Source organism: Phyllostomus hastatus, unplaced genomic scaffold (genome assembly GCF_019186645.2).
Source record: "Phyllostomus hastatus isolate PE091 unplaced genomic scaffold, TTU_PhHast_1.1 phas_contig_150, whole genome shotgun sequence".
Lineage (NCBI taxonomy): Eukaryota > Metazoa > Chordata > Mammalia > Chiroptera > Phyllostomidae > Phyllostomus > Phyllostomus hastatus.
The window spans coordinates 27,530,048-27,544,218 of NW_025333611.1; the positions used below are offsets into that span (position 1 = coordinate 27,530,048).

General features: G+C 44.5%; 2 protein-coding genes across 3 annotated transcripts in view; both read right to left on the minus strand.

Moving 5' to 3' along the window:
• Positions 1 to 501: 501 nt before the first annotated feature.
• EIF4EBP3 (eukaryotic translation initiation factor 4E binding protein 3) lies at positions 502 to 2,792 on the minus strand. Its single transcript, XM_045819019.1, has 3 exons — positions 2,199 to 2,792; positions 978 to 1,148; positions 502 to 833 (listed from the first exon to the last, which is right to left on the minus strand). The coding sequence occupies exons 1-3, from the start codon at positions 2,299 to 2,301 to the stop codon at positions 805 to 807; spliced, it is 303 nt and encodes a 100-aa protein (XP_045674975.1). The 5' UTR covers positions 2,302 to 2,792; the 3' UTR covers positions 502 to 804.
• A 6,005-nt stretch (positions 2,793 to 8,797) lies between these two features.
• Positions 8,798 to 14,171, minus strand: part of LOC123805981 (ankyrin repeat and KH domain-containing protein 1) — a 108,372-nt gene continuing 102,998 nt past the window's right edge. The window contains exons 32-35 of one of the 2 annotated variants that reach the window (XM_045818913.1): positions 11,090 to 11,341; positions 10,370 to 10,545; positions 9,537 to 9,701; positions 8,798 to 9,266 (exon numbers count right to left, since the gene is read on the minus strand). In XM_045818913.1, the coding sequence (XP_045674869.1) occupies positions 9,207 to 9,266; positions 9,537 to 9,701; positions 10,370 to 10,545; positions 11,090 to 11,341 (653 nt within the window). In that variant the 3' untranslated portion in view covers positions 8,798 to 9,206. The remainder of the gene's footprint in view (positions 9,267 to 9,536; positions 9,702 to 10,369; positions 10,546 to 11,089; positions 11,342 to 14,171) is intronic. The other variant, XM_045818920.1, reaches the window with a different exon arrangement.

Sequence of the window (14,171 nt, forward strand, 5' to 3'; positions counted from 1 at the left end):
CCCTTGAGGTATGCAAGTGCCCTGGAGTTCAGAACCAGACATTAGAACATAGCTGAACAAATGTGGGCCCTAAAGTTTCTTCTGACCCTTTGAAGCAACAGAGTCAGGCTGAAGGGGCCTGTGAGAAGGGCCAGTAGAGGCTTTCAGTGTTGGAATAAGGGTTGGTACTTCTAGGTGGGAGGCATAACAGGCATGGGCAGAGATCACAGAAGGCTAAAAGGTTAGGCAGCGTCTCTCTTTCCCTGCTTTGGAAAAGACAGGGAGGGGTCACTGGAGAGGCCAAGTCCAGGAAGGCTGCTTCCTGGAAAGGCTGGAACGGCCCTTGGCAGGGAAAGGCTAGTGCTGTTTACGGTTTGGCACCTCCTGTAACTTGCCCGCATAGCTTGCCACAAGCTATTGCTACTAGGAGCGGGCCCAATCTGAGCTGGGAAGGGCCCTGGGCCCTCTGATCCTAACCAGGTCTGCGGGGCCCTCAGCATTGAGAACACTGGAGCCAAGGCATTTCTTTGAATGTTTACTAAGCAGTCAGTGACATACTCCATCCCCGAGTCCCTGCCTCAGCCCCTGGGTGAGGAGGGCTGGGGTTGAGAGGACTGCCTACAGACCAGAGAGAAAGTGGAGCTAAGGGCTTGGCAAGGTGCCCACCCCTATCCTTGGTCTAGCTGCTTCAGAACTAAGGGAGGCCCAGTCACTCCCTTCCGGATTAGATGTGGCCAGCTGGCCTTCGGATATCCCAAGAAGAGGTGGTGGCAGCAGTGGCATGAGAGATTCCTCTAATTCCACACGTGGGTCATCTGCACTGGATTAGATGTCCATTTCAAATTGGGCGTCATCTGGAGAGAGAGAAGGCAGGAGGACTGGTTGCTGGGCTGACGGTCTGTAGGCTCAGCGTCAGTGCAGAAACCCAACTGTAGTTAACCAGCGCATTTGGACTCAAAGGCATTTCTTATTTTTGGGTCAGGTGCTGCTTTCCTTACCGGGTATCTCTTCTTCTGTCTCCTTCTGCTCCTTCACCTCCACCAGCTTGGAGAGTGGGGCTGTTGGAGTTGTGACCCCGGGAATTTGAGGGAGGCAGCAGGGGGGTGTCCGGGCAATGGGTGAGTTCTTGCACTCCAGCAGGAACTTTCGTTCGTAGATGATCCTGGTGCCTGTTAAGGGGTAGGAGCTGTGTAAGAGGCAGGAGCTTGGGTGGCAGAGGTGCCTGGAGCCCCAGAAAGGCCTTTTAAGGACCTATAGGTCACACTTCTGTTTTACAGGGCTACTGCTCTGCAGCCCAGCCCGGATCTCAGCTGACTGGCCTTCACAGCACTTCCAGGCCTAACCAAGATGCTGCTAAGCAACTGGGACGTCCCTGCTGGCCTAGGCAGCAGCTTTTGGTTTAGGGGAGTTTCAGGTCTTGACTCTAGGAGGAACACCAAACTTGGAGCTCAGGTACTACAGGCTGCTCATCTGGGACTCGACTTCATTGCTTTGGTTCCCAAGGTGGGGCCTGGGCCTCCAGCCTTAGTTGGATCAGGAAACCAAACAGATGTGAAGGCGCTTCACTACTGCAGCCACCTGGGCCCTGATATCCTGCAGGGAGGAGCTGTGTTCGCTATGGAGCAGGAACATGCTGTTCTTGTTCTGACCTCTCCCAAGTTCTATCAGGCTCAGCCCAACCTAAAGGAACTTGGCACAGAATTCTGTCTTCAAAAGGCCCTGCTCTTGTTCTCAACCCTCCCCTTAGCCTTCACGTGGCAGGAACCCCTGGGTGGGAAGCCCGGCGGCTTACGATCCCAGGCAGCTTGCCCAATCAAACAGCCACCAGCCAACCGGCCAGAGATACCCGCAGCCCATGCCTCCAACTGCCTAAACCACTCTAGCAACTCTACCAGACCTTCATGATCCCGCTGAAGCCACGCTCAGTTGGGGCTTCTGCCTCCCAGGCAGCAAACTCCGGAGGGGTGGGTAAGCAAGGCGCCCAGAACCCGGGCCAGTGAGGATTTGGCCCAGAGTCACGCAGAAACTAGGCTTGGGCTCCACCCGTTCTCCCCCAAGCTACAACCAGCAGAGGGGCCTGAGACGACGAGTTAGAGGGCCGTAGTTCCTCACCCCTGTCTGGGACTGAGCACACGCGCGGGCCTGCCCGCTGCCTGTGGACCCCAGCCTGGCCGCGCTGGCCCACCCATTGCCTGTGGACCCAAGCCCGGCCCGCTGACCTCCCGGGGTAGTGGCGTAGAGCGTGCCCCCCGGCGTGGTGCTGTAGCAGTCGGGTAGCCGGTCTCTCCCCCCCGGAATCGGGCAGCTCGTGGATGTGGACATAGCGAGCCAGACGAGCAGAAAGCCGAGGACACAGAGCGCAGCAGTCTGAAGCGGACTCTGACGACCACGTGCGACCGCAGCAACAACACCAGGACAACGTCACGCCCGGGGCGGGCCCCGCCCGAGCCCCACCCTGTCACTCAATCTGACAGTCCCGCCTTCCCGCGAGGGAGGAGACTGAGTTTGGCAAAAGTTTGAAGGAGTACCGTCCAGGCCTCCAAGGCCTGGAGTTCCTCTTGGCCCAATACTGGCCAGCAGGCCTCTGAATACTGCTGATGCTCAGCTAGTTACTACTCACTGTTTAAAGCTGGGTGCTGGGGACAAGTGAGGTCCTGCACACATTACTGCCGTGTACTAATTCACCCATTCTTTTTATCAATTGAAGACAGTATATGTGCCACGTTTTACAGGTGAGGAAACTAAAACCCAGAGAGGTTAAATTACTGGTTCAAAGTCACATCTTCTAGGAGTTCTGGGAAGCTGGGATTCAGACCTGAGTGTATCTGATTCCAGAGCCTGTGCCTTTCAGCACAGACATGTATCCCGTTAATCAATCAATTGCCTCAAAGGCCTGGTGCACAGCAGGGAAAGGTCAGGGATGGAGGGTGGGTTTTCTGGAAGGTATGATACCTGGACTGACTGAAGGATGAATAAAGGTTGGGGGATAAAAGAGGTCTGCTTTTTAATCTCTCAGCCATGGATAACCTAACCTTGAGAAACTAAGGAAGAGCAGGGGGCTGGTGAAAGGGCTTGGTCTTTCATTCTCTGGAAATGAAGGTCAGAGAGTCCCGCCTCAGATTTTTGATGCATGCAGTGATATGAAAGGAGGCAGGAGAAGTGGTGGGAGAGGAGGTCTAGTACCTATATACGCTGAAGATCACTTCATCCGGCTGTCCTCTGGCTTCCTCAAAATCAGCATTCCTCCACACCCCACTCTCCAAATGAAGTAGAGACCACCTGACTTCATGCATGCATCGATATTACTTGGGCTCGGGCTTTATCAGATTTTCCCTTAGCTCTGATTTTTTCATTCATTCATAATAATAATAATAAAGGCTTTTATAAGTTAGTGCTTCTCAAATTTTAATGTGCACACAGATAACCTGGAGGGCTTGTTAAAATGAGGATTCTGATACAGGCTGTGGTGGGACCAGAAATTCTAGGTTTTTAATAAGATCCTGGTGATGCAGGCCCTCAGGTCAGCAGGTCCTTAGAATCACACTCCAGGGAGAAAGGATCTGTATATTTTATGTTCTAAAAAGGTTTTTGAGCCTCTTAACAAAGTGATGCATACTTAAATAAAGTGTCCTAGCATTGCTGGAGGGTAAGGCTTAGGAGCAGATTGTGAGGAGCCACCCATGACAACTTAACTTTTAAGCGGGTGGGTAAGTAGTATGGTGAGGGGAAGGGGATGGGATGTAGGACAGTGAGAGTGAAAGTAAGGACTGTAGCCTAGTGAAATGGGGCAGCCAAAAGGGCAGTGACTGTTGAGCATGGAGAGAAGTGGAGGGAATCCAGATACACAGAGGATGAAGAATACAGTGACAGACTAGGGTGGGTGAGGAAGAGGGAGATGATTCTCTCAATCTCCCGACTTGAGAGTCATGGTAGCTAGTAATACCACCTAATATAATAGGGGAAACAAAGGGAGAGGCTTACCTTATATTGGGGTTACATGACCTGTGTGGAATGCTCAGATGGAGCACAGTAAGGAGCTAGATATACTGGTCTGAAGCTCAGAGAACTTTGGGCTAGTGATGCAGATCTCAGTGGAGTGAAATCCAAGGGCAAGGGATAACATTTGGTGAAAAGACACAGTGAAAGAAGAGACCTGAGCACATCAACGTTTAAGGGGTAGTGAAGGAAGAGGATTCACCAAAAGAGACTGAGAAAGATCAGCCGGAGTAGGAGATTAGGAGAGAAGTGTCAAAGGTTTCCAAGAAGGATCACTGTGGAAATGAGGTCTCCCTTCTGTTACAGCAGCAGGTCCTACTACTATAAGTCTGCCGGTAGAAGCTTACTTTTTTGAGATGCTGTGTGCCACAAGGGCTGGGGAACTGAAGACTTAGTTGGCTTTAGAGAGAGAAAGCCAGGTCATTGTCCATGCAACCTGGATGAAGGACCAAGATTTTAAATCAGATGATCAACAGTGACTACCCATTAGAGAATGGGAGCTTCAAAATAAAATGAAGAAACAACCCGCCCCCCTTAAAAACACACACACACACCCCTACCCCAGAAATCTGCCTAAATCCGCAAGGGAATATGAGGTCTCTGCTACCAGGCAAATTACAGTTGACCTTTAACAACATGAGTTTGAAATGTGTGGGCCCACTTATATGCTGTTTTCTTCAATACAGGAGATCTGTCAGGAAAAAGCCCAGCCATTGTTAAAGAGAACGGTTTGCACAAAATTGATGTAACCTGGCGGCCAAGGAGAGTGGACTGGAATGCGCATGCATGAACAAAGATGACTTCACTGTACCAGCAGATGCCCTCGAGTGAGCATGTGCACTGTGTGGCTGTCTCATTCAAAATGACTGAGACAGGAGAACAATGAATCTGCATCATATTTTGCACGTTAAGCTTGAACATTCATCTGGGGAAACTATTCGGATGATTCAGAAGGCCACAGCTATCGGCAACTGGTGACTGGCAGCTTCATCAGGACAACACACCTGCTCATGTATCACATCTCATGCACAGTTTTTTGGTGAAACATCAAATCACCCATGTGACTCAGCCCACCTACAGCTCAGATTCGAAATTCTGTGACTTCTGGCTTTTCCCAAAACCAAAATCACCTTTGAAGAAGAGATTTCAGACCATCAGTGAGATTCAGGAAAATACAACAGGGCAGCTGATGGCAACTGGGAAAACTGTGTGAGATGCCAAGGTGCCTACTTTGAAGGGGGCTGAGGTGTCATTGTCCTGTGTACAATGTTCTTGTAGCTTCTTGAATAAAAGTTTCTATTTTTCATACTACTTAGCTGGATACTTTCTGGGCAGACCTTGCACAGTCAGCCCTCCGTATCCCCAGGTACTGAATCCATGGGGCTAACTGTACGCATTATTCTATGCCATTTTATAGAAGGGATTTGAGTATCTCAAATTTTGGTATCTGCAGGGTGTCCTGAAACCATTCTCCCATTCATATACCAAGGGATGACTATACTGTGGACTCACACCAATACCATTAAGATAAAAAGGAGTTGAAAAGTAATCACAGAATTGGTTTGCAATCTGACCATTAGATTCATGATCTTGTTTTCCAAATTAGATCTTGAATCTCAGACCCCTGCCCTTTTTTGTTGGTGGTCTTAATACACTTAAGTTGTGAGTATTTAAAACCACCCTTCTCCCTGTCTGTTGGTAAATGGTGACAAATCTTTGAGAATAAAGAGAAAATGCAGCATTATCAGAGTCCTTCACCCCAGGGCAGGGTTCACTGGAAGATGTCACAACCAGCCACGCTTCTTGGTAGAAGAAGACATCCAGGGCTAGTTAGAGAACGAGGTGTTCAGAAGCTGTTTTTGTACTGGCTTGTTTGCCACTTCCCTGAGATTACAATGTGGTCCAAAGGTCTCACTTAAACAGTGAGACAGAGACATATAAACTAAGTGCTCTCTGTTTGGCTTGAAACTATACGACCAGCCTTTCTCCTCTACAAGCTACCTCAAGCAGAGGACGGTCAGGTCGCCTCATGCATTAATTTTGAGGTCTGGAGTTGTTGGGTTTGACCAGAATCTGCAAGAACAGATAGAAACTGTAGTTGCAAGTCCTGAGACGTCTTACCTCTGGTTAGGAGAGGCCACCATTGGCTGTCCGACTCTCTTCTTCGCTCTGGTTAGCTGAGGTGGTGGGATTTCCCCTTTGAGGGCAGGGAGTGAAGGAAGCAGACTGGCCTATAAAAGGGCAAGTCAGCACACTGTAGCCACAACAGGTTTAAAGGGTCTTAAAACATCAATAATTTTATTGATAGTGAAATGTTTTTACACTGAACACTACTTAAATAAGTGGGTCCTTGATGATACAGTTTTGTTCCTTGAAAGAAGTGTTACTCTTAGGTTGGAGCTATGCCTCAGCAGGATGTCTCTTAATGACTTGAGGGCTCACTATTGATGTTGCAAGGTTTTCTTCTTCCTCCACTAAACTCTCAAAATCAATACTGGACCTAACAAGAGCAGGATTTTATTCCATGTGAGACTCAATGGTAGGGGCTCTCAAACCTCAGCAATGTAAACACTCTATTGGCTTCCAGTATTCTCACACCATATGTTCTCATTCACAAGAAAAAGAAGAGAATCTGTGTTAGGACTAGGAGACTCTGGAGTATACTAATGTTCATTTTCATTTTCAGATGAGGAAAGTGAAGCCCAGAAATACGAAATCACTTGCTCAAGGTCATGTAGCTGCAAGTGGCAGAAATGAAAACAGTTTAGGCTTCTGACTCTTGTTCCACTGTACCCATGCTGCCTCCCCCACCACATCCCTTATATATTTGGAAAGTAATTAAGTTCTTACCTGAGCTAGGCTTAATCCAAGGTTCAGGTTGATAGAATAGCAGTAAAGTAATGCCAGGAAGAGGCAAGACAGAGGAAGAAGAGATTATAGCAGGCAAAATGGGATGGGGAGTAGGCTATTGGGATCCAAATAGAAAGAAAAGAAGGCAGTGCTGGTAAGAGGGCAGAGAGGAGGTTAGTCTAAATGACTACTAGCAACTGCACAGCTCCCGTTTCTTCCTAATCCGTCTAAGGGGTTTCTCATATTGCTTTCTCTTCTCATGGGTTCTAGTTCCTGAGCTGAGATACAATTTTTCATTCTGTTGTCCTCACGGTGCAGAGGATAGGGTAAAGGGCTCTTCCAGATAATTCAAATGTATTGTAAACAGATAAGATAGAACAAAACTCACCTGTTTGTCCCACTGAATAATTTACTTATTATCATCTTTCACTAGTGTATGTTTCATCAAAAGTAGTTTCATTCACAGTATTAGGTGCTTTTTTTTTGTTAGTGCTAAATGGAAACAGCAGGACATGTAGATGATCCAAGAGGTCTTTTATCTCCCTCAGGGCAAGGGGGGGTCTCCTGAGAACACTGGTTGTGGTTACCAAGCACTACAAACATGCCCTGGCTGGTGTAGCTCAGAGGACTGAGCTCTGGCTTGTGAACCAAAGGGTTGCTGGTTTGATTCCCGGTCAGGGCACATGCCTGGGCTGTGGGCCAGGTCAGGTCCCCAGTAGAGGGGGCACAAGAGGCAACCACACATTGATGTTTCTCTCCCACTCTTTCTCTCTCCCTTCTCCTCTGTCTAAAATAAATAAATAAAATCTTTTTTTAAAAAAAGGCACTACAAACGCAATAGCTTCAACATCAGTGATACATTCCAAATCCATTCAAAATAGAAAATAAGAAATGAACTAAAAGAAGTTCTTATATGGAAGATGATATGGAAGACAAAAGAACCAGGTATGTCCAACATAGAACAAACGTGGTGCGTCTCATCTGGTGGTGGCTCTAGGAGCCTGGCCGAGATTAAGAACTCCTGTTGCTGTACGAGTGGAAAAGTGCTGCTTGTATGGGCCTGCCCCTAATGACTGTATTTCTGTGTATTCTTCTTCTTTTTTTGGGGGGGGGTGTTGATTTTTTAAAAATTTGTTTTGTTATTTGTCTGTGCCTCCTCCTTTGCCTTGATATGTGTATGCTTTGGCTTTTCTATCAACCTCAAACACTTTCTTGTTTTCTTTTTTAGATTGATAATACATAGGACCAGAACATTAAATTGTGCTAAAACATGAGCAAGTTGATGACTGTTCCTTTCAGTGGGATAGCTTTTCCTTTTCTATTGCATCAGATTCTTGGCATAGCCTGTGGTTTGGCCAAAGCAATCCATTCCAGTGTCCCTGCGTTTCGCTTGTTAAACATACTGGCTTTTCATACTTGGGGCCATGGAACTAAGCCCAGAATTAGTCACCTGTTTATAAGCATTACTCAGCTGATTCGACAACACAACAGAATTATTTGAGCCATCCCCACCCACTCCCATGTCTCAACCCAAACAAAACTTGAAACACATAAAGCCAAAATATTTATAGATGAAAAACTCAGGAAGTACAGGAGGAACCTGAAGTTGATGATTTGGGTGTTCCCAAGTCTGTTCAGTGTCATCTGACTGAAACCCTATTGTTCTTAATAACACTCATGACCCATAAAGAGCTAAATCTATCAATCTGCTAACATCCAATAAGACACACTGCAGGACTTCAAATTTTCCCCCTTACAAAATGACAGAGAAGAGAAAGAGAACAAGGACTGTTTTACACAGAAGCAGATAGCAAGTCTTAAAAGGGCTTTTTCAAGGCAGTCTAAGAATGGACTCTAAAGTGTAAAATGTGAGACACTGGGTACAAATACAGTATCAGCAACTTGGTTCAGTAAGACTGTGGACTGGGTGGCACCTGCATGACCACTGAAAGGATCACACCCCACTTCTAAACACTGTTCATCTTTTTATTGAATATTCTGGTAAATATTTCACATTAATACAGGCTACATTAAGTAGAGCCACTATATGACAAGAAATTTACTCAACTTTTTCCTTTTAAGTATGTAAACAACTGTACATGTATTTACCTCCCTAAAAGGTAATCATCTAATTCTCTTCTGCATACAAATAGCATTCAGTATGTTTAGCCAAAGCACTAAGTTCATAATGGCTAAACTAATCACAGAACATAATCAGATGGATTGGAAATCACTTTGTTCTTATACAATGGGCAATCAAATTTCCATTGCTAAAGCCTCAGAGAAAATTTCTTAGTTAGGCACATTAAAAAAAAAAATCCCCAGGGTTCTTCCAAGGTCATAGGTTTCTCAAACAAGGCTAAAGAATAAGACCTTCTAACTTAGTTGACATATTTGAGATGCATGTTTCCAATATGAGGTGCCCACGTGCCAGGCCAAATCTGAAAAGGGGGAGGAAAAATTGGAATTTCTAATTAGGAATCTTTAGACATTTACAAAATGAATATATAAATGCAATGGTAATTCACTGTTTCTGCCTAGGAAGAATACATATATATGAAATAAAATGTTTAGTAGCATCATCTTGATATAGAAAAACTTAATTCAGAACAAGGTGATTAGATGTTGTGACTTTTGATATTCAGAACTTGCACTACCCAAAGAATGACATGAAACATCTAAAAAATAAAAGAACATTAAGTCCATTTTACCTGCTGGGCATCAGTGCATTCAGTTGAATTCTGAATAACTTTTATCATGGGGTTCCAAGCGGGATCTGGGTTGTGAAGTCCGTTAAATAGAGGGCCTCCTGGGACGTCGGCAAGCTGATGAGGAGAGGGTATTATGGCGCCTCCATACATGGAAATTGGCAGACCCTAAAACAGTAGAAAGGAAGAAAGATTTAACCTCAAGTAATTGTAAATGAAGATTCTATAATACCAACTTAGATCTCTCTAGGTTTCCTCCATTAGAAGAATTCCAAAGGAGCCTGTAAGTACAGCGCCACATAGTGTTCAGAAACCAAAAGTGACTGTCTGAATCAGCAACATTTTTCAACAAGAGAAAAAAAGCAACTAAATCTAGTATCAAATCATCAGGAAATTTCCCATATTTGATGAACATGCATAGTAGCTCAATTTTCCTGTATTTTAGTTTCACTAGGAAGCTTGTGCTAAGAAGAAAAGGGGAACTCTACGCGATTGCTTGCAGCCATAATCTGACTTCATGGCGGCCAGGAAGCTCTCAGAGCAAACGAGGGCATTGGGGAGATGGCTGACAGCTTTTTGAGGGGCAGAGGCTGCTCTATAGCTGTGGCAACAAAACCCAAATTTCTCAGGCTTTCTGGGAATAAGGGGGCATCTTTAGGATACTTTGAGACACAACATAATCCACTCTTGAAATTGGGTAAAAGATCTGGCAAAGTCATGGAAACAAATTAGTTCCACCAAAAGGGAGAATTATTTCAATACAAACTATTCCTTAACATGTGACTACATTGCCTGGCAAAGTGTTAAACAAGTTACAATGATGTTTGTCAACTCACTTTAGAAAAATCCACAAAACTGCTTGCCATAGGCTGATGAAAAATGTTAGAGGGGGCCACCATTCCAGAGTCATCTCTTTCCATTGGCTGATGCTGAGAGAATGTGCTTGGGTCTGATAATTGTTGATGTATTGGATGGTTCCCGATCACGGACTGTGACCAACCTGATAAGCCTTCTGGAAAGAAGAATTGAGAACAAGGTTTGATATTTATTTGGATAAAATAACAAAACATTAGCACTTGATCTTTGTTCATACTAAATGTTATCAAAATCATTCCTCTGAAGAACTCGGGGCACGTTCATGGCAATCTCCACAAACCACAAAAAACAAGTTTCCTGTAAAACAGGGTGAAGTCTTCTGAGTACCCCGACCATTCCACCCTTGTCTTTCAAAAGATTAGGTGCTTTCTGACAGAATTCAAATGACTGTCCCAGTTTTACACTTCAGAGAGAAAGGAAATATGCTTTGAATCTTTTACTTCTAATCAACTCTATATTTATTATTTTATATATATCATGTATTATTATAAATATTACATATATTACATAATATTCCAGACTCTGAGACTGGGTCGAATTCTTCAAAAGTACTAAACACCCCTACTACTGACTGTTAAGTGTAGGAACTAAGTTTTTTTGTTTTGTTTTATTTTTAAGGAACTAAGTTTCCTTACATCTTACTGGAGAAACCCCTCTAGACACAAGCAAGGTAATAGTACCTGACATGGCGTTGACACCAAATGACCAGATTCCACTGTGTCCAACAGGAGCGACGAAACTGGTCCCCACAGGGGCTTGTGCGACAGACCCTCCTTGCCGAATCCGGGCTAGTCTCTCTGTTCCAATGGGGGGAGGTATCTTTCGATCCTGACTGGCACTGCCTCCTTTTGGCTGGCCCAGTGTTGGTGGGGCAGAAGTGGCTGAAAGAGGTGAAGATGATCCCGAAGAAACAGATGGAATAGGAGAGTCACCTGGTGGCAAAATATTTCTCTATTGTTTTATTACATATAAAAACTAATGATAAGAAAATGAGAAACCTTGTTGGAAAGATCTATTCCACAACATAGGTTCTGTAAAGAAAATTTTTTAATTTTTTAAAATCATTCAAATGAGAATATGTAAATTCTAGAAACATTACCCTATACTACTTCTGCCTATAAGATGTATAAACAAACAGCCTAAAAAGAATTTCTACACTGAACTGAACAAGGCTAGAAAAGGCCACATTTATTCTTACTCTAGTTCTAAATTGCCCTGTGAAAATATATATTGTCATATTTTAAGTTAACTTAAATATGGCAATGTTTGCATAGTACCTAGCATATTGTCTGGAAAACAGCTGATGACCCTCTATGTCTATACTTACTAGCTGTTTTCTTTTTTTTTCTCTCTTTCTACAGCCTTTTTTCTTTTCCTCATAAGGAAGACAAGTTAAATGCTAGCAAAGTGACACTTCCGGCCAAGATGGAGGTATAGGAAGACACACTGTGCCTCCTCGCACAACCAAGATAGGAACAACAACAATTTAGAAACAGAATAACAACCAAAACTGACAGAAAATTGATCTGAATGGAAGTCGGACAACCAAGAAATTAAAATAGACACGTTTATCCAGACCGGTTGGAGGGGCAGAGTCGGGCAGCCAGGTGAGAGTTGCAGCTCGGAGAGCAGAGAGAGTTGGGACCGGGTGTGTAAGGCATCTGGGGCGCACAAGACCGCAGCAGGCGGACCTTGAGCTTGAAGCGGCAGCTGGCAGACCCAGGCAGAGGGGTGGCAACCGGCAGAACCAGCTAGGCAGTGATTGTGAAGTAAGGATAACAGCAACCCAGGATAACAGCGCTGGGAAATAGAGCCTTGGGGTATTGACTGAAAACACCTGTGGGGGTTGAGACACAGGGAGAGACTCCCAGCCTCACAGGAGAGGTCCTTGGAAAGTCCCACAGGGTGCACAAGCCCACCCACATGGGAATCAGCACCAGAGGGGCCCAGTTTGCTTGGGGGAAGTCCCACGGAGAGCGGAGCAAGCACCATTGTTTGCTCTCGGACCCCACCCCCACATATAGTGCCACAACCCAGAGACTGGGTTGCCCCGCCCTGGTGAACACCTAAGGCTCTGCCCCTCACACATAATAGGTGGGACCAGATCCCCCCCCCCCAAAAAAAGATGGCTCAAACAGAAGAAGAAATGAAAGCCCCAGAACCAATCCTTTTAAGTGACCGGGAGATAGCCAACCTATCAGATGCACAGTTCAAAGCACTTGTGATCAGGATGCTCACAGAATTGGTTGATTTTGGTTGCAAACTAGATGAAAAAATGAAGGCTACAATAAGTGAAATGAAGAAAAATGCACAGGGAACCAATAGCAATGGAATGAAAGCTGGGTCTCACATCAATGGAGTGGACCAGAAGGAAGAAAAAAACATACAACCAGAAAAGTGTGAAGAAATAAGAATTCAGAAAAATGAGGAGAGGCTTAGGAACCTCCAGGACATCTTTAAATGACCCAACATCTAAATTATAGGGGTACCAGAAGGGGAAGAGGAAGAGCAACAAGTGGAAAACTTATTTGAACAAATAATAAAGGAGAACTTCCCCATTCTGGCAAAGGAAATAGACTTCCAGGAAGTCTAGGAAGCTCAGAGAGTCCCAAAGAAGTTGGACCCAAGAAGGAACACACCCAAGCATATCATAATTACATTAGCCAAGGTAAAAATGAAGGAGAGAATCCTAGAAGCAGCAAGAGATAAGGAGACAGTCACCTACAAAAGAGTTTCCATCAGATTGTCAGCTGATTTCTCAAAAGAGACCTTGCACACAAGAAGGGGCCGGAAAGAAGTATTCCAAGTGATGAAAGGCAAGGACCTACATCCCAGATTGCTCTATCCAGCCAAGCTTTCATTTAGAATAGAAGGGCAGATAAAGTGCTTCTCAGATAAGGTCAAGTTAGCAGACTTTATCATCACCAAGCCCTTATTTTATGAAATGTTAAAGGGACTTATCCAAGAAAAAGAAGATATAAAACATGTGTAGTAAAATGACAGCAAACTCACAATTATTAACAACCACACCTAAAACAAAAAGAAACTAACAAACAACTAGAACAGGAACAGAACCACAGAAATGGAGATCACATGGTGAGTTAGCAACAAGGGAGTGGGAGGAGGAGAGAGGGCGAAAAGGTAAGGAGAATAAGTAGCATAGATGGTAGGTAGAAAATAGACAGGGGGAGGACAAGAATAGTATGGGAAATATAGAAGCTAAAGAACTTATGACACATGGACATGAACTAAAGGGGGGAAGGTGGGTGGGAGAGGGTGTGCAGGGTGGAGGGGAATGAAGGGGGGAATGGGACAACTGTAATAGCATAATCAATAAAATATATTTTTAAAAATGTTAGCAAAGCATTATAGGGTTCAATTCACGGTTTTGTTTCTTAATGGGACTGTCAGGTAACACGGGTAGTTTTCCTTATCAAAAGGGCCAATCCTCACTGACTACCTCATGATGTTCATTTAAAAAAAATCAGATCTTGTTTAAGTACTATTATAACTTCATCTATTTCAAAATATTGAAATAAATAAGTCAGAACAGAGAAATACTTTTACTTATAAACGGCAATCATGTAATTGCCAAAAATGTAAAAAATAAATAAATCAGGAATCATACCAAACTGACCAGATACTTAAATTCAACTTCTTTTCAGACTCAACAAATTATTTCACAATACTGCCCCTGAATGGTCCTTTCATAAAACTACATGTACTACCTCTTTTCGTGATCCAAGTCCCAATGTAAAATAA